A 25,797-nucleotide genomic window follows, 5' to 3' on the forward strand; every position below is an offset into this window, starting at 1 on the left:
GTACGTAATTCCTAATGGTATATTATGAGTGAATCGTGATGTTAAAGGGACACTAAATCCATATTTTATGTTTCATGATTCATAGAGAGAATCCAATGTTAAGCAACCTTCCAATGTAGTTGTATGATGTAAATGTATTCATTGTTTCTATGTTGTTTTTTTGCCTGAATATGAATGCACATGCATGAGTGAATGTGAAAAGTCATGTATCTGCATCCATCTTTTATCATGTGTTGAGCCTATGTAGATATGCTGTTCATCCAAGTATATGATTTTAAAAAATGAAATGCTATAATAGAGGTAAATGAGACGTGTTTACAATTGTCTACTGTTTGTGAATACTGAAATGTCAAAAAAAAATTGTGTCCGTTTATATATGATTTGATTTTGTAAACCGATTTCGTATTGTTGATGGTGAGTTGTAGTTGATGTAATGTAATTTCCTTTAAGAATGTGATGTTGTAGTGAATTTCACACAAGTAAAAGCCATAACTCCATAGGCAAATAGTAATTTCTTGATCTATTTGTCATAACGCAAGAATGAATGAATTAGCGCAACAATTGTAACACTGATATTACGAGTTTTCAGGTCTACGTATTTTGCGTGCATCAGGTAAATCTGCCTGTCGCGTGCACGAGCACATCTTCCCCATAGAAGTCTATGGAGGAGAGAAATGTCCTGAGTAATAAAACCAAACACTTGTGTTGAGCGTAAAGTGAGTGACGTCATGTCCTTCTGTGTAAAAGTAGCTAAATCGTGTTAATTTCATAATAAAAAAATGTTTTATGTAGGTAATGTGCTGTATATTGTTTGTATCTATCGATTAGTGTATGTATGTGATAATATTTGTAGTTAGATGTAGCTATATGAATATATGTTCCCGTCTGTCTATGTAAAATGGTTTTGTGTGGCTTTTTTTTCAAACACCCGAGATCTCGTAACTTTGATCCGTTCTATTTTGACATTAAATTTTTTATTTAAAAAAAAATAATATTGTGCAGTGTTTGTATGAGTGTACGTGAACTTTGTGTAATGTTTTTGAAGTGATTTGTGGATGTTTTTGTTAGCGGTATATGATTAACTACTGGTCTGTATGTGCGATAGAGATTTGAGCGTAGATGGTGATTTTTGTTGCGTTACGGAAACTCGTAATACCAGCGGGCGTAAAAAAGCAGCGTTAGGACCTGATAACGCTGCTTTTTCAGCTTACCGCAAAACTCGTAATCTAGGCAATTATTATTAAACTAAATACAGACTAAATAGAACAAGAGACACACTTAAAAGGCAGGGAAAGGAAGCCAAAAACTGCACTGTCCCGGGAAAAATGGAACAGTTGGCAACTATAATTAAAGTACTCTGACAACACTGCAGTTTGTATTTACTTGGGAAAAAAAATATTAAAAGTGCTGGGTTCTTCCTGTTTTATTCAGGGACCCTTGAGGGATTATTCATTCCAAAGAACTTTATTAATTTCTACAGGAGACAGCTCACTACATAATGGTACTTCCAGAGCCAGTCTCTTTGAATTGAGTGAGGTCTAGCCATGTGAGGGATAGTTTGATGATTTCACTTCACACCCTGTGTTTTAGAGAATCAGATCGATTGTCTTTCTTTAGGAAATATGTTGGATTTCCTGTAGGTTATTACTAACATAATACCCTTAACATGAGTTGTGGATTTATTGGGTTTACTTCTTGGACATACCAGTTTCATCTTTAGTTTAGATAGTCTACTGCCCTTATGTGCAAGCACTGGTTTCATCTTCAAAGCAGGTAGGATCATGTTTCTTGGGTACATAAACTAGTTTCCTTTTTAGGACAGAGAGAGTTATACCACTAAGTTTCATGGCTAATGAGTATGTATATTGTTGTAGATTTAGTCTTATTTGTTTTTCCCTGTATAGGATAATTGCAGATTCACTCCTAACTCTGGCCAGGAAGATGCAGATAATGACGGGATTGGAGACCAGTGTGACGAAGACGCAGATGGGGATGGAATTAAGAATGTTGAGGTACAGCACTGATGAGTGTGTCCAACTCACTGTGTTCTGTGTACATTAGTATTATTATGTTCATTGTGGGCAGTATTTGTAGGGGACAAATTAACATGTTGCACATTTATTATTATTCATTTAACAAAATATAACAAAAAATAACTTTAAATTTAATGGTGAAATTAGCAATATGTTATAATATTTTGTTCCTCTGCAGGATAACTGCAGACTTATCCCCAACAAGGATCAACAGAACTCTGACACTGACTCCTTTGGAGATGCTTGTGACAACTGTCCTAATGTCCCCAACAATGACCAGAAAGACACTGATGCCAATGGAGAAGGTGACGCTTGTGACAATGATATTGATGGTGATGGTAAGTCAGATGTTAGGAATAAGGGTTATCCAGACATAACATTGTCACTTTATGTGTCAAAAATGTTATTGGATCATTTTATGATACAGCATAATAAAGGTTAAAAATAGGGATGTGCTAAAATTCAGCTTTCGTAATTTTTTAGTAAAATGGAAGGTGAAAATGGCTGTGGTCTGTGGCATTCGGCTAATATTGAAGCTGGAATTCATAGATAAAATTTACAACACTCTAATGCCTGTATTTCTGTATCAGACTTCAGCTTTCATTTTACTAATGATATGTCCCTGGATTGGAAAAAAAAATATCCAGGGACATATAACAAAACTCAGGGACTGGCAACTTTGATACCACGTACAACCATTAACCTACATGCTGGATGCTACCTCTCTGCAGGATCTCAAGTAATGGATAAATGTACGGCACATAAAGTATACATATATCAGGTCAGATACAGATCGGAGAGAACTGGTAACATAAGAAAATGTCAGGAACTGCTTCACAAATGCATTATCACTTTAGTTCTTTTTTAAATAAATATTTGTATATTTTAAGAAAATAAAATATTTTGCACCAATTTCTTTTGCGCTCTCAAACGGCTAGATTACAAGTTTGGCCTTAGGCTTAAAAAGCAGCGTTGGCCGGTCCCAACGCTGCTTTTTAACGCCCACTGGTATTACGAGTCTTGCAGGTACAGGTGTACCGCTCACTTTTTTGGCCAGACTTGGAAATACCGCAAATCCACTTATGTCAATTGCGTATCCTATATTTTCAATGGGACTTGCATAGCGCCGGTATTATGAGTTTGAAAAAAAGTGAGCTGTAGACCCTCTCCTGTCAAGACTGGTACCGCATTTAAAAGTCAGTAGTTAAGAGTTTTACACTACAACGCCGTAGCATAAAACTCTTAACTAAAGTGCTAAAAAGTACACTAACACCCATAAACTACCTATTAACCCCTAAACCGAGGCCCTCCCACATTGCAAACACTATAATAACATTTTTATGTTAAAATATTTTTATTGTCACTATGCAAAATACATTCCATCACAGATTAATAAACAGTCATATATCGGTACATCACATAATCAGTAGGTGTTACATCAAAATAGCAATTGTACTTCTTCCTTTTTTCTGCGTCAACTTTTACCATTGACTGTAGTTTGAGATTATAGTCCCCAATGTCCATCCAGTGTTATATAATATCTCATCAAGAAATTTTAATACTAGTATCGGAGATCAGTCTCCATCTGTTACACCCTACAACGTGACTGCTAACATAGATTCTTTGCATATTAATTTTCATAGAGAAAAGAATAAAAATTATCTTTCCCTTCCTTTTTTAAGAAACAAACAAAGAAGAACAAAAAGCAACAAAAAACAAAAACAAAACAACAAGTGGTCAAGTGATAAGCATATGTATGTGTCATTGCCGTTTGGTACCTTAAGAACTATATTCCATATAGGGGGTAAAGTATCTATGAGAAACCCTGTCCTATTTCAACATTTTTTGATGCGTATTAGTAGTCTGTCTACCAATGTAGTTTAGGGCCTCAAGGAAGTCAGTGTGTCAATTCGATTGCATTAACCAGTAAAACCATGTTTTGTGGTAAGCATCTACGTTTCCCAGGATGAAAGCTGCGGTTTCATGGAGTTTATGTGTCAAACTAATTCTATTTAGGATTTCTTGCCATAGTGGTGCCCTCTCCCTCCAGTACTTAGCTATGCATATCCTTGTGATTGTGCAGAGTATTCTAATGAAAGTATTAATATGATGGTGGTATTTTGGGAGTGGCATATTAAGGAGTCCCTGGGACATAGTTAATGTTATCCGTTCCTCCAGTAGTGTACTAAGAAGGTCAGACAGCTTCATCCAAATCCGTCTAACTTCATGACATTCCCACCACATGTGTGCATAGGTCCCTATTTCATTGCATCCTCTGTAGCAATTCCTATTTTTTACTTCTGTAAAGTGGGAGGTTTTTATTGGGGTTAGATACCACCTAAAAATGGTCTTACAACTATTTTCTCGTAGATCCGCACTTATCAGTCCTCTGCAGGAGGAATAAAGTAGCTCATATCATTCCTTCACCTCCATACTGTTGCCTAAGTCAGTCTCCCATTTGCACATAATAGAAGACTTTTCCTCACTTGTAGTTGACTGTATTGCTATGTATAGCCGCGAGATGGTATGTTTTAGTCTAGTGTCAGCACTGCATATTTTCTCTAAAGTGGTACTGAGTTGATTTCGTGCGTTTGATTTAATTTATGTAAGGCAGAAGTAACTTGTAAGTATAAGTACCATCTAAGGGGGTCTGGTGCAAGCTTTTCCTGAGTCTGTGTGAAGGTTAATGGCTTACCATGTGATATCATATCTCCCACCCTATAAAGGCCCTTATTTACCCATTTGTCTAATTGCTTCCTATACTCCTTTGGGATAAGGTATCTGAGTGGTGTCTTAAGTGAGTTATCTGGGACCAGTTTTTTTTTCTTATTTAAAGTTCTCCAGTGTTCTACCGAGAGGCCAGTAATTGGGGAGTAGTTATGAATTTCTTGTACAGATATGGTAGTGTCCCATATTAGAGCCCCCGGGGAGTCCACCTCTCCCAGATCCGATTCCATCCCTATCCAGATTATATCCGGGTTAGAGGATCCCATTAGTGCTGTTTGAGCCAGTCTAGAGGCGTCATAATAATCTGTCAGGTTAGGGATTCCGATCCCACCTAGCTGTCTGTGTTTTGTCATTATCTGATAAGGGATTCTGGAGTGCTTTTTGTTATTAACAAAATGAATAAATTCTGACTGCATTGTCTCCAGATCTCTCTTAGGAACCGCTATCGGCAAGGTCCTGAACAGGTATAGTAGTCTCTTTAGAATATTCATTTTTATAGCTGAAATTCTGCCATACCACGAAAAGTTAAAGGGACAGTCAACACCAGAATTTTTGTTGTTTAAAAAGATAGATAACCAACACTGTAATATTAATACACTTTTTACTGCTGTGACTATCTTGTATCTAAGCATCTTCTGACCGCCCCTAATCACATGACTTTTAGTTATTATCTATTGACTTGCAGTTTAGCCAATTAGTGCAGTGTCTGCCACAACCCACGGGCGTGATCACAATGCTATCTATATGGTTTACCTGAACTACTCTCCCCTGTTGTGAAAAGCAAATACAAAAGCATGTGATTAGAGGCGGCCTTCAAGGGCTTAGAAATTATCATATGAGCCTTCCTAGGTTTGCTCTCAACTAGAATACCAAGAGAACAAAGCAAAATTGTTGATAAAAGTAAATTGGAAAGTTGTTTAAAATTACATGCCCTATTTGAAAAATAAAAGTTTTTTTTGGCCTTGACTGTCCCTTTAAGGTGTCTCCATTTTGCGATATCTTTACGAATATCTCTATATAATGGCAAATAATTAGTTTTATATAGGTCCATAAATTGAGCAGATAAATTGATTCCTAAGTATTTGACATGTGTCTTAACCCAAGAGAATTCAAAATTGAGTTCAATTATTTTTTTTGTTTGGGGTGGTAATGCTATTGCCATTGCTTCACTTTTGTCCATATTTATTTTATATCCCGATATGGCAGAAAATCGGTCGAAGACTTCGTAAAGGTTAGTAAGGGAGGTCAATGGCTTGGTCAAAGTTAACAGAACATCGTCTGCAAAAAGGGCAATCTTATAGTCCTTCTTTTTAAGTTGGAAGCCTGTAATGCCAGGGTTTTGTCTAATACAAGCAGCTAATGGCTCCATACAGAGCGCAAACAACAGTGGCGAGAGAGGGCATCCCTGTCTCGTTCCATTTTTAATATTTATAAGTTTGGAATGATGTCCAATAGCCCTAACAGTGGCTGTAGGTGCAGAGTATATACTCCTTAGAGCTGTTACAAAGGGGCCCCTAAATTCCATCTTATCTAGGACAGCGAACATGTATACCCAATCAATTCTGTCAAACGCCTTCTCCGCATCCAATGATAGGACCAGAGAAGGCGTTTTCGATCTTGTCAGTTGGTTAATGATCGTGAGTATTCGTCTAATGTTATCAGGAGCTTCCCTTCCCATCACAAACCCAACCTGATCTGGATGGACGATATCTGGCAGTATGGTTTTGAGCCTATTAGCTAATATCTTGGTAAAGATCTTAAGATCTTGATTTATAAGAGAGATGGGTCTATAACTAGCACACCATTTGAGATTTTTCCCTGGTTTGGGTATCACAGCTATCCTTGCTCTAAGGAGGTCTGGAGGTATTGCATGTCCTTGCATAATGTGATTTGAAAGCTTAACCAAATGGGGTACTAATGAGGATTGGAACAACTTATAGTATTCCCCCGGGAGTCCATCAGGACCCGGGGCCTTTCCTGGTTTTAAGTCTTTAACTGCTTGTTGGACTTCAGTCAGTGTAATGTCTTGATTCAAGCTATCCCTGTCTTTGTCCGTCAACGAGGCTAGTGATGTTTCATTAAGAAAGTTAGTTAGTGAGACTTTAGTTTGTGCTGATTGGGTTACCTTATTTCCGTCATAGAGATCACTATAGTAGTCAGCAAAGCAGTCAACTATCTCCTGCGGGTGAGTTGTAGTGGTACCGTCTAGTTTCTGAATTTGTGCAATGGCCGCTACCCTTAATTTATCTCGAATTTTATTAGCCAGATATCTATCCGGTTTATTGGAGTATATATAATAATTTGTCTTAAGTCTGAATGCCGCCTTAACTGACTGATCATTAAGAATATTGGCTAATGTTGAGCGTTTGTCTTGTAGTTTTTGGTAAAGAGCCTTAGAATGTGTAAGTCTGTGTTGCCGTTCTAGAGTGTTTATTTCTTTTTGGAGTTCTAGCCTTTGACTGTTACATTTTTTAACCAATGTAGCTTTTTCCCTTATAAGCAGTCCTCTTAAAAAGGTTTTGTGAGCTGCCCAGGTTTATATGGGATTTTCCGTCGTCCCTGTATTGATCCCCCAATATTCACACATTTGTCTCGTTATAGTTTTTAGTGTTAATGGGTCCTTTAGACAGAAAGGGTCGAAAGTCCATGTTTTGGTTCTGTTTGTTGTCTGCAAAGTACCTAGTTTCAGTTGTGTTATCGAGTGGTCTGACCACACACAGGGGTGGATAGTAGCGGATTCTAGGGAAGGCTGTAATATTTGGCTAACAAAAATGTAATCTAATTTTGTGTATGTCTTGTGTGCTGCAGAATAATATGTGGTGTCCACCGTGTTTCCATATAGGGTCTGCCAGGAGTCGATTAAGGCATGTGTACTCAGGTGATCTAGTATCGCCTTGGCTTTGTTATATTGTTTGTGCTGTTTATTGGTCATTAATTGGAGACGTTTTCTAGATTGTAATGCCAGGTCTACATTAAAGTCTCCCGCTAATATCGTTCTAGACTGAGTCCAATTTGTCATTTGATGCGATAGTAGCTTAAAGAAAGTGTCTTGTTTATCGTTAGGGGCATATAAATTACAGAGTGTAATGTCCGTACCTTGTATCTGACCTCTAACTATCAAGAATTTACCCTCTTTATCTCTGATTGTTTCTGTGTGTACAAAGGGTATAGAGGAGTGGATAAGGATGGAGAGACCCCTTTTTTTTGAGTCAGTCGTGGCATGATAGTGTAATGGGAAGTCTTTTGTCCAATACTTAGGTATTTGTGAGCCTAAGAAATGTGTTTCCTGTAGGAAAATCAAGTTGGCTCTTAAAGATCTATATTGTGTAAGAGCTGTTCTCCTCTTAATATCTGAATTAAGCCCTCTAACATTATGTGAGATAAGATTAATAGCCCACGTTTCCATAGATAAAACAGTGTGTATGATCAATAATGCTATTAGTATCCATTGTCTCAAGTTTGCATTGTTCTAAATATTTCCCTTCTAGGGGCTGTTTGTCTGGTACAGAATCAGTAAACAATGAAAAGGTGCCTCTATAGCTTGTGTCTTTCCCCCAAATATGTGATACAACATAAAAATAAAAAAGTGAATTGTATTTCCATGACCACATAACTGTAAACATCATAAATATACAAACTAAATATATCCCTATTGGATATATAACAGTAAATAAGCTAATAATGTAATATAAAAGCTGTAATAAAAAACATTTTACAAAACTTTTAACTTGTGTTGTATGAAAAAAAAACACATCACAATTGGTGTGCATAAGAAAAATGAAAGTTATACGTATGTTTCAATTAGAAAGTGTGAGGGGACACTCCCCCAACCTGCAATGGGTTCGTCTCTGAGTCTCATTTGTCCAATTTGATACACAGTGTAAACCATATAAAGTATTATGACATAACTTAAGGGGTGGCTGGTATTTTTTGCTGTTGTCCAACTCAGTACCATTATAATAGCTTAATATGTTTTTAAATAGACAGTTCAAATAGAGAAATATACTTATCTCCAGGTCAGTCTCGTGTCAATGGCATCTCACAAGCAAGAACCATATCCAGCCAGAATGTCCCTGACTGGACTTTTTCTTCCCTTTTCCTCCTTCAGTGGGTTATCTAAAGCGAGTGTTTAGGGGTTTGGGTTGGTCAGGTTTTCTGTTTTTTCTTAGGGACTTTCGTCCATCTTCCACTAGATGATGTTCCCTGCTGTGAGGCGTTTCGAGTTGTGTTTTGGTCCTGAGATGAGGTTGGCAGCTCCGGACATTCCAGTTTGAGATGTTTACATACCTCCGGGATATCTGATAGATTATCAATTGAGGTTATTCTACCTTCATGTTGGATATGTAGAGCAAATGGGAAACCCCATCTGTAAAGAATTTGGTTTTTGCGTAGTAACTGCGTGAGAGGTCGTAGTGCACTTCTTTTTTGTAATGTTCTCAGGCAGAGATCTTGGTAAAACTGGATGATTGACCCTTTAAATTTAAAGGTGGGATTTTTTCTGGCTGCCGCCATTATTTCTTCTTTTTCTTGAAAACGAAACATTTTTACAATTATGTCCCTTGGAGGGTCTCCTTTTTTGGTGGTGCTCTTAGAGCTCTATGAGCTCTTTCTATTTGAAATTTGCCCTCTTCCCTATCTTCTGTTATGGTTTGGAATAGTTGTAGTAAAAAGGATTTTATTTCCGGTGCAGTCACCGCTTCAGGTATTCCTTTTAATCTTATGTTACATCTCCTTCCTCTATTCTCCAAGTCTTCTAATTTATTATTGATGTCAGATAGTTCTTGTTGTTGGGATGATATCTGTTGCTGTAAGATGGATATGTCTTCAGTGACAGAGTCCTCTCTGCCCTCCAATGTTTCGACTCTTGCTCCCAATTCCTGTAAGTCTTGTTTAATATCTGCCAAGCTATCAGTGACCGTATTTTGTAAAGTGTCCATTTTCTCTAGCATTTTGTCAAAGATAGTGTTAATGTCTTGCTTTGATACTAGATTTTGTAGGTCTGCTTTTGTAATAGAGATCATGTCTGTGTTGTCTGATTGGGGTTCTGAGTCTGAGTCCATGTCCTCTGCCGGGGGTGAGGTCTCTCTTTCTGGTGTTTTTCCTCCTTTAGTGGGTTTAAAAAAGGGGTGCTGTGTAGTGGATTTAGGAATAAGTTGTGGTTTGGTTTTTCTGACCGACATAGTTCACGTGCAGAGGAACAGGTATCCTAGTTCTGGCTGATAACTTGTGCTAAACTGCACTGTGTAGTTTAATTTGTTCCCTTCTGTTCACTAGCAACCCTTTGCAGCGGATTACAGTTTTTGTAAATAAGTTTACCCCCTTAGAAGCTTTTAGTAATGGTAAAAGTCAGACAGAACCTATTATAAATGTCTCTTGTATCCTGGTAACGTTTCAAGACTTTAGTATAAATTATGTGTCAGATACACGGTAAATACCAATCCAAATGAACCTTAGACAGCACAGAATTCTTGTTCTTTGACCTTAACAGATAAGACAGTGCAGGCTATATCTTTTAGTGCATCTTTAAAAGTGAGGAATTTGATCAATCAGCATGTATTAAGCGTAAGGTAAATACCAATCCAAATGAAACATAGGCATAACAGAGCACTGCATCTCTGGTGCTGGATAGTGAAGCGTTTAAAACGGCTGTATTTTAGTTTTAATACTGCATTGCCCCTCTTTGTGGTTTATCCGTGAGTAGCAAACCCATTCCTCCATCTTTATCCCACCTCATATCATTACTGACTTCCAAAGGCCGTGGGGCTATCTGTCTTACAGAGTGTTAGATGCGCCTGTTAGTTGTGTCCCACGTGGGCGCAAAAAATTAGGGCCTTGCAGTACAGCGTTCCCTTATCTCTCCTCAGATCATGGCTAGCCCCCACATATAATTTCGATCCAGCTTACCGGATACTTCGGTACTTCTCACATGATGTTTCCCAAACTTCAGTACTCCTCTTGCTGCCCTTGCAGGTGTTGTATCCCTAACTGCATGCAAACTTTTAAATTCCAAGATGGCGGATCCGTGTCTCTCAGTGCCGCGCACCAAGTCTGGTATCTTTCTCACTTTCTGTGTAGTTTTGCAATGCGAGTCCTGTAGAGTTGCGCTCAGTGAGCTCAGAAGTATTCCCGCAGCATATTGTTAGCAGTTAGGTTGCTATATGAAAAGTTTAACACACTTTCAATGTTCTCTATGCACGGAGCTCAGCAATTATGCTGCCATCACTGAGCTCGTCCAGGCTCCGCCCCTATAATAACATTTTTAACCCCTAATCTGCCAAACAGGATATCACCGCCACTATATTAACCCCTAAACCGCCATACTCCCGCCTCGCAAACACTAGTTACATTTTATTAACCTCTAATCTGCCGTTCCTAACATCGCCGCAACCTACCTACATTTATTGACCCCTAATCTGCCGCCCCCAACGTCGCCGCCACTATATTAAAGTTATTAACCCCTAAATCTAAGTCTAACCCTAACCCTAACACCCTCTAACTTAAATATAATTTAAATAAATCTAAATAAAAATAACTATCATTAACTAAATTATTCCTATTTAAAACTAAATACTTACCTATAAAATAAACCCTAAGATAGCTACAATATAACTAATAGTTACATTGTAGCTATATTAGGGTTTATTTTTATTTTACAGGCAAGTTTGTATTTATTTTAACTAGGTAGAATAGTTACTAAATAGTTATTAACTATTTAATAACTACCTAGCTAAAATAAATACAAAAGTACCTGTAAAATAAAACCTAACCTAAGTTACAATTACACCTAACACTACACTATAATTAAATGACTTACCTAAATTAAATACAATTAAATAAAATTATCTAAAGTACAACCCCCCCCCACTAAATTACAGAAAATAATAAACAAATTACAAGATTTTTAAACTAATTACTCCTAATCTAACCCCCCTAACAAAATAAAAAAGCCCCCTCCCCAAATAAAAAAGCCCTACCCTACACTAAATTACAAATAGCCCTTAAAAGGGCCTTTTGCGGGGCATTGCCCCAAAGTAATCAGCTCTTTTACCTGTAAAAAAAAGTACAAATCCCCCCCCAACATTAAAACCCACCACCCACACAACCAACCCTACTCTAAAACCCACCCAATACCCCCTTAAAAAAAAACTAACACTAACCCCTTGAAGATCACCTTACCAGGAGAAGTCTTCACCCAACCGGGCTGAAGTCCTCAATGAAGCCGGGAGAAGTCTTCATCCAGCCAATCGGAATTGAAGGGACGCCATCTTGGATGACATCACTTAAAGGAACCGTCATTTAGTAAGAAGACTTCGATGGAAGAAGATGCTCCGTGCCGGATGTCTTGAAGATGGACCCGCTACCGCGCCGGATGGATGAAGATAGAAGATGCCGTCTGGATGAAGACTTCTGCCCGTCTGGTGGACCACTTTGCCTGGCTTGGGTGAAGACTTCTCCTGGTAAGGTGATCTTAGAATAGGGTGGACTTTAGAATAGGGTTGGTTGTGTGGGTGGTGGGTTTTAATGTTGGGGAGGGATTTGTACTTTTTTTTTACAGGTAAAAGAGCTGATTACTTTGGGGCAATGTGACGGTTTGTTTAGGAGATATTGCACATTATTTTTTTATGAAACCCCGCCCACTTTGCACCCCATGTTATGCAATTTTAAAAACAAATATACCATTTGTTTGTGCTGCGTTTGTGCTGGTTTGTGCTGCAAAAACGAACATTTGTGCCGGTTTGGTTTCAAGATATAGCGCATTATATTTGCTGAAACTCCGCCCACTTTGCACCCCATATTATGCAATTTTAAAAACAAATATACCATTTGTTTGTGCTGCGTTTGTGCTGATTTGTGCTGCAAAAACGAACGTTTGTGCTGTTTTGGTTTCGGAGATATAGCGCATTATTTTTTATGAAACCCCGCCCACTTTGCACCCCATGTTATTCAATTTTAAAAACAAATATACCATTCGTTTGTGCTGATTTGTGCCGCAAAAACAAATGTTTGTGCCGGTTTGGTTTCGGAGATATAGCGCATTATATTTGCTGAAACTCCACCCACTTTGCACCCCATGTTAAGCAATTTTAAAAACAAATATACCATTTGTTTGTGCTGCATTTGTGCTGATTTGTGCTGCAAAAACGAACGTTTGTGCTGTTTTGGTTTCGGAGATATAGCGCATTATTTTTTATGAAACCCCGCCCACTTTGCACCCCATGTTATTCAATTTTAAAAACAAATATACCATTTGTTTGTGCTGCGTTTGTGCTGGTTTGTGCCACAAAAACGAATGTTTGTGCCGGTTTGGTTTCGGAGATATAGCGCATTATATTTGCGAAAACTCCGCCCACTTTGCACCCCATGTTATGCCATTTTAAAAACAAATATACCATTTGTTTGTGCTGCGTTTGTGCTGATTTGTGCCGCAAAAACGAATGTTTGTGCCGGTTTGGTTTCGGAGATATAGCGCATTATATTTGCTGAAACTCCGCCCACTTTGCACCCCATGTTATGCAATTTTAAAAACAAATATACCATTTGTTTGTGCTGTGTTTGTGCTGATTTGTGCAGCAAAAACGAACGTTTGTGCCATTTTGGTTTCGGAGATATAGTGCATTATTTTTTATGAAACCCTGCCCACTTTGCACCCCATGTTATTCAATTTTAAAAACAAATATACCGATTGTTTGTGCTGTGTTTGTGCTGATTTGTGCTGCAAAAACGAATATAGAACACCAGTGATTAAAGGGACATTATACACTAATTTTTTCTTTGCATAAATGTTTTGTAGAGGATCTATTTATATAGCCCATAAAGTAGTGTTTTTTTTTTTAAAACTGATAGTTTTTGCTTATTCTTAAATAACATTGCTCTGATTTTGGGCCTCCTAACCAAGCCCCAAAGTTTTAGGAGAATACCGAAGTATACCTACTCCACCTTGCTTCTGTTTGTGTAAAGGGTCTTTTCATATGCAAAGGAAGGGGGAGTGTCTGATATTTCCCACTTGCAATGGGTGCTCCAGTAACCTTTTAAACAGAACTAAACTGGAAGCTTATAAGTAAGTTTTTAAATGGTTTTATACCGGATTTTTATATCAGTATCTGTGCATATTAAGTGGGCGGAGTTTCAGCAAATATAATGCGCTATATCTCCGAAACCAAACCCCACAAATGTTCGTTTTTGCGGCACAAACCAGCACAAACGCAGCACAAACAAATGGTATATTTGTTTTTAAAATTGCATAACATGGGGTGCAAAGTGGGCGGAGTTTCAGCAAATATAATGCGCTATATCTCCGAAACCAAACCGGCACAAACATTCATTTTTGCGGCACAAACCAGCACAAACGCAGCACAAACAAATGGTATATTTGTTTCTAAAATTGCATAACATGGGGTGCAAAGTGGGCGGGGTTCATAAAAATAATGCGCTATATCTCCGAAACCAAAATGGCACAAACGTTCGTTTTTGCGGCACAAATCAGCACAAACGCAGCACAAACCAATGGTATATTTGTTTTTAAAATTGCATAATATGGGGTGCAAAGTAGGCAGAGTTTCAGCAAATATAATGCGCTATATCTCCGAAACCAAACCGGCAAAAAACATTCGTTTTTGTGGCACAAATCAGCACAAATGCAGCACAAACGAATGGTATATTTGTTTTTAAAATTGAATAACATGGGGTGCAAAGTGGGCGGGGTTTCATAAAAAATAATGCGCTATATCTCCGAAACCAAAACAGCACAAACGTTCATTTTTGCAGCACAAATCAGCACAAATGCAGCACAAACAAATGGTATATTTGTTTTTAAAATTGCATAACATGGGGTGTAAAGTGGGCGGAGTTTTTAGAAAATATAATGCGCTATATCTCTGAAACCAAACCGGCACAAACGTTCGTTTTTGTGGCACAAACCAGCACAAACGCAGCACAAACAAATGGTATATTTGTTTTTAAAATTGCATAACATGGGGTGCAAAGTGGGCGGAGTTTCAGCAAATATAATGCGCTATATCTCCGAAACCAAACCGGCACAAATATTCGTTTTTGCGGCACAAACCAGCACAAACGCAGCACAAACAAATGGTATATTTGTTTTTAAAATGGAATAACATGGGGTGCAAAGTGGGCGGGGTTTCATAAAAAAATAATGTGCAATATCTCCTAAACCAAACCGGCACAAACTTTGTTTTTTGCGGCACAAATCAGCACAAACGTAGCACAAACGAATGGTATATTTTAATTCAGTTTTTACAAACATGGGGTGCCAACTTCACATAGGTCCTTTTAAGAGCTATTTGTAATTTAGTGTAGGCTAGGGCTTTTTTTTATTTTGGGGGGGCTTTTTTATTTTGGGGGGGGGATTAGATTAGGTGTAATTAGTTTCAAAATCTTGTAATTTGTTTATTATTTTCTGTAATTTAGTGTTTGCTTTTTTTTGTACTTTAGATAATTTTATTTTATTGTATTTAATTTAGGGAATTAATTTAATTATAGTGTAGTGTTAGGTGTAATTGTACCCTAAGTATTTTACAGGTAAATTTGTATTTATTTTAACTAGGTAGTTATTAAATAGTTAATAACTATTTAATAACTATTCTACCTAGTTAAAATAAATACAAACTTGCCTGTAAAATAAATATAAACCCTAAGCTAGATACAATGTAACTATTAGTTATATTGTAGCTATCTTAGGGTTTATTTTATAGGTAAGTATTTAGTTTTAAATAGTAATTATTTAGGTAATAATAGTAATTGTATTTAGATTTATTTAAATTATATTTAAGTTAGGGGGTGTTAGGGTTAGACTTAGATTTAGGGGTTAATAACTTTAATATAGTGGCGGCGACGTTGGGGGTGGCAGATTAGGGGTTAATAAGTGTAGGTAGGTTGCGACGACATTGGGGAAGGCAGATTAGGGGTTAATAAATATAATGTAGGTGTCGGCGATGTTGGGGGCAGCAGATTAGGGGTTCATAAGTATAATGTAGGTGGCGGCGGTGTCCGGAGCGGCAGATTAGGGGTTAATCAATATAATGGTGTCGGCGATGTCGGGGGCGTCAGATTAGGGGTTAATAAGTGTAAGATTAAGGGTGTTTAGACTCGGGGTTCATGTTAGGGTGTTAGGTGTAGACATAAATGTATTTTCCCCATAGGAATCAATGGGCCTGCGTTAAGAGCTGAACGCTGTTTTTTGCAGGTGTTAGGTTTTTTTTCAGCCGGCTCTCCCCCATTGATTCCTATGGGGAAATCGTGCACAAGCACGTTCAGCCAGCTCACCGCTAACGTAAGCAGCGCTGGTATTGAGGTGAGATGTGGAGCAAAATTTTGCTCTATGATCACTTTTCTGCGGTTAACGCTGGGTTTGTAAAAACCCGTAATACCAGCGCTGTCTGTAAGTGAGCGGTGAGCATAAACTGCTCGTTAGCACCGCATAGCCTCTAACGCAAAACTCGTAATCTAGGTGAAATATATTTATATTGTGAGCTAATTAATTAAGGGTGTCATAAATTAGATCAATTACTTTTTGTTCCCTGACTGAAAAAATTGGAGCCACATTCTAAACGTTTAGATTCCAGACTAATAATTTACTGCTGTGCTTTGTATAGTACAGAGTATTTTTAACATTATTAATATTAATTTTGTGTGCTGACTATTCTTAACGCACCTTCGGCTTTAGCGCACTTGCTTTAGTGTACCATTGGGTTACCGCTCGTTTGAAAGCCAGAACAGAGCAGCCCATAGAAGTCTATGAGGAGAAGGACGTCCAGATGTCAGTGCACCTGAGGCTTTAGCTGGAGTGAAACATTTTTCCTTTTAACTTGTAAAATGAGTGCAAGAATAGGAGCTCTATTGTTTTATAGGGATATTAAACAGTGCTCCTTCAGTAACAACACATATGTTAAATCAAAGTAAACCTAAAAAGAAACAGATTGTGTAAAAAAACCAGCAAACAACTTACTTGTTTTCTTGGATAATGAGCACTTAGAAATTCTCAGTGTAGCCCCTGCCCTCAGTGTGATATGGAAATTTACATCATTGAAGGTTAGGTTACATTATTACTGATCTAGGCATGAGCAAGTCTGACTCCCTGTTATCTAGTCTATTCACTTAACAGTAACCAGCCTAGAAGTTTTATGACATCAGGCAAGATAAACCTTCTTGCAAAGGCCCCCTTCTCCTTGTAAGGCAGTGACAGGAAGTAAAGGACACTGCACAAATATAGTGTAAAAATAGAAATTAAAGGTAAAATCCATTTAAATAGGTGAATAATACATAATGCAATTGTTTCTATTAAGTATAATACACAGCTTAGTGTGTTTTTATTACAAGAATGATACAGACTATTTAATATCCCTTTAACTTGAGTGGTGTTAACGCTCAGTAGCGTTAATATTTAGTGCACCACTCGTAATCTAGGTCAAAATTAGAGAAGTGAGTGTGAGAAATGAATGTAATTGAGAAATGTGTACAGAACAAGTGATAACGGCTTAAATAAAATCCCACAGAACAATCTTACCACCATAATTACCACAATTCTAAAATTTACCATTAGGTGGTCCAATTAAAATTGTCAGAACAAAAACTACAATTTAGTGTTTGTATGTTTAGCACTCACAAACCAGGACCCTCCTCAAATACCAACAATTGAAAAAAAATAATTTTGCTACTGCAATTTGTCAAATATTATTGGAACTAGATAAAAAAAAATATATAAAGATAACAGGAGGTTAGCAGAAGAGATAAATTCTTCAAAATAAAAAAACTAAAAAAACCTGGATATGTCTTGTTGTTGGATAACTATTTGGACGAAAAGAGTCTCTTGCACAGAGTTACAACTCAAACAAATTCTTAGACACAAATACAAATCTGTTATTGGGTACTTTCAGACTTTTGTAGATGGTTACTATAATTTGGACCAAACCACATTTTTACTATGAAGTGGGCCATGATTCCTTGTCATCAATTTAAATCAGAAAATACTGATAATGTTATAAATCGAATTTTCATAAAACTGAATCTAAAACAAACAATGATGCATGTTTTCACTTTTCCATTTATAATTTTTTTTTCATTCTGAAATCTTCATTTCCACTAAATTTCCAGTTTGTAGAACTGTCTTTTAGGAAGCTAGATTATATTTTCATTTCTATTTTATATTCTAATTTCTTTTCAGTAATTTGTTCAGATCATTTTCAACTGGTGTAAAATGAATGCCTTTTCTTTTTACTACTCCATGCATTCTTGCCATTGCTATTTGTTCAAACTGGTACACTAATTTCCATCAATTATGGACCAATGATTTATTGCCCAGGGTTACACACAGTCCATGATTTCATCATACATATCTGTATTTGTTTATGTAAAAGTTATTTAACCAGTCTGTAGTATTTTTGCAGGAGTTACTAAGTACCCATGAGGAACATATAGCCATGAATCATAATAATTAAATAATAAAAATAATTTAAAGGTCACATTAAGTAATCACTAATATCTATTTGCAGTATATGCCAGTGCATTCTCTATATACATGGTGGGCCCTCTGACAGCCTAACATTCCCCAAGGCTTATAAAAATGCAGTAGTGTAAATTTAAATATAGGCATCCTTCAGACCTAGTTATTACATCCTTTCACTATTGTAAAATGCCAAAATTAAATGCCCTTGTTCTATGGCCTTAGAACTCCACAAGCAAATAGACTCCCTGGTGCTGATGGGCATTTAGAGGGTTAGAGTATCTTCCTAGCATATAGAGACTCTGCTGGTCTTAAGTTTATATGTACTTTTCCCCTTCTGCTAAACGCACATTAAGTTTACAAATGACTTTAATGTAAAGGCTTAATAATGTAAGACAGAGGTTATATGGATTATTTTGTCCAACCAACAGGTAGGCAGTGATTGCTTTGTATTTAAAAAAATGGTACTTGGCATATATGAAGTGGTTACACATGGTTTGAAATGGCACTCCTGATATAAAACGTTCCTGGAGATTTGTGGAAGACAATGGTAAGGAGGTTTGGCTATTTTTCTTAAGTAGATTTTGATTATTCATAAAATGTTAAGTTTAGCAACAAATCTGGTTGTGATGTTGCCCTGTGTATTGCTTGTTTTTATAAACTAATATTGGGTAAGTCATGGGCTGCTTTGAGAGCTTACCATGGGGATGGAGAGCATGCAATTTGGAATAATACTTTTTTTTCCATACAGGGATTCCAAACATGCTGGACAACTGCCCCAAGGTGCCTAACCCCCTTCAGACTGACAGGGACTTAGATGGGGTAGGAGATGCCTGCGATAGCTGTCCAGAGACCAGTAATCCAACACAGGTAAGTGTAGTACTGGCAGATAGATTTATCCAACTGAATTAGAAACAGTGATCATCCACCATCTATGCCACCCTTATGCACTGCAGATATGTGCCCATAGCTCAGTCATGTTAGTTCACTGATATACTTTGTTTTCATATTTCATGCATTACTAGTATAATGAATGAGTGTCTCATTAAATGATATACATTAATGACAGACTCAGTACAGTAATTGTGTGCTCGTATTGCAAGTGGAGTGCAAATATGCGCTTGAGTGCGCAATTTTGCACTCCACTTGTAATCAGGCCCTAAATCAGCACCTTAGAGTGTAGCTTTTGCCTATTACAAACTTGAACAGCCCAATAACAAAGCACCGGTAACAAAAGAAGTTTCATGCCATGTTTCACTGTGCCTATTAGGGACAGAGAGTACTATAAACATGCAGATTATACAAGTCCTATAGTGTGCCACCCACTGCCTATAAAAGACACCTGCAGACTATTATATCAGTTCAGATGAAGAAAGAAATGCCATGCTGAGCAACCCTCTGCCCAATACACATTTTGACCAATAACCCAACATAGGCATATATCCTATGTGACCCTTTGTAAGTAGTAAGAACTCTGCAACAATGTTACAATGGACAGCTAGACACCTTGTGAGAGGAAGCAATGGCTTACTTGCAAATGTGCTATATAACAATCTATTATGTGTTACTATGGGAGCTATGATAGTAATGTAGTGATTATGTCACTACAGTGCTGTGACACCAATATGTCACTGCCCAATTTTAGGGCTAGATTACAAGTGGCATGCTAACCATTGTGCACAAGCGATATCAGGTTTTTGTGCTTCGGAAATAGTGCACAAGTTGAAAGGAAATGTGACCGTGAGAGTGCAATCAGAATTTACACTTGACTGAAACCCTCACTTAAAGGGTAGAGCATTGAAACAAACTTGCACTAAAAACATAAATACTTTCAAAATTACTGTTACACTCATATAAACACCATCTGATAAAAATTATTCATAGAAATATTACACAAAAAAAGGTTATAAGGCTAAGAAGGTATATGGTATATGGCAAGGTGTTTGACTACATAGTGCTATATTATATATATACATACATATACATGTCTATATATATGTGTATGTGGGTGTGTATATACTGTATATATATATATATATATATATATATATATATATGTGTGTGCACAGATGTTTTTGTGTTTTACTGTATATTTACTGTACATATTTCACATTCCAATGTTCTTTACTTACAGAAGAATGTAATTATTATTGTAAATACATTTTTCTGTATATACCTGTGTATACTTATACCTGTATATCTATTCCTATAGATATATAAGTATAGATACATAATTTACATTAACATTATCACACATATCTATTTATATAAATATCAGATAGATTACGAGTTTTGAGCACTATAGGGAAATTAACGACCGTCACAAAAGCGTTGTTATTTCACCTCCCTATAGCGCTGCTATTACAGGTTTTGAAAAACCCGGCTTGTGCGGGTGATATGGTTGCGTTGAGCTCCATACCTCACCCAAATACATGCAGTGTTTTGACGTGCTTGTGCACGATTTCCCCATAGACATCAATGGAGAGCGTCGGCTAAGAAAAAGCCTAAAACCTGCGATTACGGAATGAAAAGCTCCGTAGCGCAACCCCATTGATGTCTATGGGGAAAAGTTATGTTTAAACCTAACACCCTAACATAAAAACCACATCTAAACACCCCTAATCTGCCTACCCGACATCGCCGCCACCTACCTACACTTGTTAACCCCTAATCTGCCAGCCATAACATCACTGCCACCTACATTACAGTTATTAACCCCAATCTGCTGGCCCTAACATCTCCACCACCTACCTACACTTATTAGCCCCTAATCTGCTGCCTCCAATGTCGATGCCACTATACTAAAGTTATTAACCCCTAAACCTCTGGCCTCCCACATCACTACATAAATATTTTAACCCCTAAACCTAACCCTAACGTAACCCTAACCCTAAGCATAACCCTAACGTAACCCTGAACCTAACCCTAACACCCCTAACTTAAATATAATTAAAATAAATCTAAATACAACTTGCAATTATTACCTAAATAACCTATTTAAAACTAAATACAAACTTACCTGTAAAATAAAAGCTAAGCTAGCTACAAAATAACTAATAGTTACATTGTAGCTAGCTTAGGTTTTATTTTTATTTCACAGGTAAGTTTGTATTTATTTTAACTAGGTAGACTAGTTAGTAAATAGTTATTAACTATTTACTAACTACCTAGTTAAAATAAATACAAAGTTACTGTAAAATAAAACCTAACCTGCCTTACACTGAAAACTAACATTACAATAAAATAAATTAAATTAATAAAATACAATTATCTAAATTACAACAAAAAATAAACACTAAATTACACAAAATAAAAATGAAATTATCAAAAATAAAAACAAATTACTCCTAATATAATAGCCCTATCAAAATAAAAAAGCCCACCCCCCAAAATAAAAAAAACCCTAGCCTACACTAAATTGCCAATGTTGTTTTGTTGTTTTAAAAGATAGATAATCCATTAATTACCAATTCCCCAGTTTTGCATAACCAACACAGTTATAATTATACACATTTTACCTCTGTAATTACCTTGTATCTAAGCCTCAGCAGACTGCCCCCTTATTTCAGTTCTTTTGACAGACTTGCATTTTAGCTAATCAGAGCTGTCTCCATGGTAAATTCACTAGCATGAGCTCAATGTTATCTATATGAAACACATGTACTAATGCCCTCTAGTGGTGAAAAACTTTCAAAATGCATTTAGATTAGAAGCGGCCTTCAAGGTCTAAGAAATTAGCATATGAACCTCCTAGGTTTAGCGTTCAACTAAGAATACCAAAAGAACAAAACAAAATTGGTGATAAAAGTAAATTGAAAAGTTGTTTAAAATTACATGCCCTATCTGAATCATGAACGTTTTTTTTGGACTTGACTGTCCCTTTAAAAGGGCTTTTTGCGGGGCATTTCCCAAAAGAAATCATCTCTTTTACCTGTAAAAAAATACAAACAACCCCCCAACAGTAAAACCCACCACCCACACAACCAAACCCCCCAAATAAAATTCTATCTAAATACTGTAAACCTAAGCTAGCCATTGCCCTGAAAAGGGCATTTGGATGGGCATTGCCCTTAAAAGGGCATTTAGCTCTTTTACGGTGTCCAAACCCTAAGCTAAAAATAAAACCCACCCAATAAACCCTTAAAAAAACCTAACACTAAACCTCGACGATCCACTTACAGTTTTCGAAGACCGGACATCCATCCTTATCCAAGCGGCAGAAGTCTTTATCCAAACGGGCAGAAGTCCTCATCGAAGCCGGCAGAAGTCTTCATCCAAGCAGGCAGAAGTCTTCATCCAGATGGCATCTTCTATCTTCATTGTGCGCGGAGCGGGTCCATCTTCAAGGCATCCGGCGCGGAGCATCCTCTTCTTCTGATCGCCGCTGAAAAATGAAGTTCCCTTTAAGTGACGTCATACAAGATGGCGTCCCTTACATTCCGATTAGCTGATAGAATTCTATCAGCCAGTGGGATCTAAAGGGGAAAAAATCATATTGGCTGTTGCAATCAGCCAATAGGATTGAGCTTTCATCCTATTGGCTGATCCAATCAGCTTAATAGGATTGAGCTCGCATTCTATTGGCTATTCCAATCAGCCAATAGAATGCGATGTGGGCGGACGGCAGATTAGGGGTTAATAATCTTTAAATAGTGTGTGCGATACGCGACGACGGTGGTTTCGGGGTTACTAACTTTATTATAGTGGCGACGATGGGAGCGGCGGAATAGGGGTTCATAAATTTTTTAAGTGGCAACGATGTCCGGAGTGGCAGATTAGGGGTTAATAATTTGATTTTAGTGTTTGTGATGCGGGAGGGCCTCGGTTTAGGGGTTTATAGGTAGTTTATGGGTGTTTAATGTGCTTTGTAACAGTTTAGTTATGAGTTTTATGTTAAAGCTTTGTAACGTAAAACTCATAACTACTGAGTTTAGATGGCGGTACGGATCTTGTCAGTATAGGGTGTACTGCTCACTTTTTGGCCTCCCAGGCAAACTCGTAATACCGGTGCTATGGAAGTCCCATTGAAAAAGGACTTTTTAGAAAGTGCGGTACTGACGTTGCGTGACGGCCAAAAAGGTGCGCGGTACACCTATACCTGCAAGACTTGTAACAGCGGCATTAGGGAAAAAGCAGCGTTATGAAGCATAATGATGCTTTTTCACTCATAATGCCAAATTCGTAATCTAGCTGTATATATTTAGTAAAAAAAATTAATGTGAAGAACATAGAAATGTAAAATATGCATAATGCGCATCAGGGTTTGTGAGTTAGGTCTAATATGATATCGGGTTATCACACAGGAAGAAATACTAATCTTACATTACGTTATTGAATTATTAAATATAAAATATATATATATATTTTTTTTAATATTTAAAATTATTATAGATACTGTAAAAAAATTATAAATAATTAATAAAATATATATATATTTTTTTACGGTATCTATAATATTTTTTAATAATTATTATTTAATTTTACAAATATTCTATATGTAATATTTCAATAACGCAATGTAAAATTAGTAATTCTTCATGTGTACTAACCTGACATTGTGAGGTCTAACACATGTTGTGTAAGTATGCTAACCGCAATGCACGTTATTGAAATATTGCATATAAAACATTAAAAAAAAATATTAATAATAATTCATAAATATTATTATACATACTGTATAATATATATATATATATATATATATATATATATATATATATATATATATATATATAATATATATATATATATATATATATATATATATATATATATATTCCATGCATTATTTAGCATTTTTTACAGCATGTATAATTATTTTTAGTATTTTTAAATTAATGTTTTTTAATATTTTATATGTAATATTTCAATAATGTGTATTGATGTTAGCAATTCTTCATATGCACTAACCCAAGACCTAAATCGTAAAACATGAATCGTAAAACACGAATCGTGTTACGCATATTTTACATTCCTATGCTCTTTACATAAAAAAAACATTTCAATTTTTATTATTAAATATATATTTATATATGGGATAATGTTAATGTAAAATAGTTATATATACCTATATATCTATAGGAATAGATATGCAGGTATAGGTATATATAGAATTATGTGTTAACAATAAAAAAAATTATTGTTCTGTGTGTGAAGAACATTGAAATGTGAAATATTCATAACTCCTGACAGGTTAGCGCACAAGCAATAGGTGTTAGGAATTTTTCTACTGCATTCTCCATTGACTTCTATGGGGAGAATATGTTAACTCAATTTCAATACTTGGTTAGTGCACTTCAGGTTTCATTCACATGTAAACATTTTACTTTTAACGATACTTGACGTGTGCAAAAAACGTATTTCTGCTCTCATGGATATCAAACGATTGCAAACACAACACAGGTTTATCCAAAAAATAAATACATATTTGTTAAATATATGTGTTGCACAATTATTGTCACCCCTATGAATTAATATGAGAAAAATATATTTGAAGTATGTTCCCATTGATATTTTACATTTTTTAGTACACCTGAGTGACCAGGAACAGGGAATTGTCCAACCATGACTTCCTGTTTCACAGGGGTATAAATATAAGGTAACACATAGGCCAAATTCCCTTAGTCATTCATCAAAATTGGTAAAACCAAGGAATATACTGTAGCTGTGATGTGTGACAAAAGGTTGTTGAGCTGCACAAAATAGGAAGTGGCTGCAAGAAAATAGCAAAAAAAAAATGCCCATATCCACCATCAGGGCAATAATTAAGAAGTTCCAGTCAACTAGAAATGTTATGAATCAACTTGGAAGAGGACATGTGTCTATATTGTCTCAATGCACTGTGAAGAGGATGGTTTGAGTGGCCAAAATATCTCCAAGGATCAAACCTGGAGAATTTCAGAAGTTAGTTGTGCCTTGTGATCAGACACTCTCCAAAACTACAATCCGACTACATCACCACAAGATGTTTGGAAGCGTTTCAAGTAAAAAAGCCTCTACTCTCATCCAAAAACAAACTCAAGCATCTTCATTTTGCCGGACACTACTGGAACTTCAAATGGGATCTGGTTCTATGGTCAGATGAAACACAAATGGAGCTTTTTGGCAATAAACACCAGAGGTGGGTTTGGCACACAGAGAGGTAACCATATGGAAAAGTACCTCATGCCCACGGTTAAATATTGTGGTGGCTCTTTAATGTTTTGGGGCTGTTTTTCTGCTAGAGGACCTGGATATTTTGTAAGGATACATGGCATTATGGGCTCTATCAAATATCAACAGATATTAAATGGACACTGAACCCAAACTTTTTCTTTCGTGATTCAGATAGAGCATGCAATTTTAAACAACTTTCTATTTGATAATAGGAGTAAATTAGAAAGTTGCTTAAAATTAAAAAAAAAACTGACTGCCTCTGCCAGAAAGCTTAAAGTGGGCAGTAGTTGGATCTTCCAGCAGGACAATGATCCAAAACATTCATCAAAATCAACACAAATCAAGGTCCTGCCATGGCCATTTCAATCCCCTGACTTGAACCCCATAGAAAACCTGTGGGCTGAACTGAAGAGAAGAGTCCAC

The 25,797-nt window shown here is 36.6% G+C and overlaps 1 protein-coding gene across 1 annotated transcript in view; it reads left to right on the plus strand.

The window, feature by feature from the left end:
- Positions 1 to 25,797, plus strand: part of THBS3 (thrombospondin 3) — a 209,758-nt gene that overhangs the window by 143,552 nt on the left and 40,409 nt on the right. Inside the window, exons 13-15 of the mRNA XM_053703392.1 lie at positions 1,905 to 2,012; positions 2,212 to 2,371; positions 18,971 to 19,089. Of these exons, the coding sequence (XP_053559367.1) occupies positions 1,905 to 2,012; positions 2,212 to 2,371; positions 18,971 to 19,089 (387 nt within the window). The remainder of the gene's footprint in view (positions 1 to 1,904; positions 2,013 to 2,211; positions 2,372 to 18,970; positions 19,090 to 25,797) is intronic.

Source organism: Bombina bombina, chromosome 1, assembly GCF_027579735.1.
Source record: "Bombina bombina isolate aBomBom1 chromosome 1, aBomBom1.pri, whole genome shotgun sequence".
NCBI classification, from domain to species: domain Eukaryota; kingdom Metazoa; phylum Chordata; class Amphibia; order Anura; family Bombinatoridae; genus Bombina; species Bombina bombina.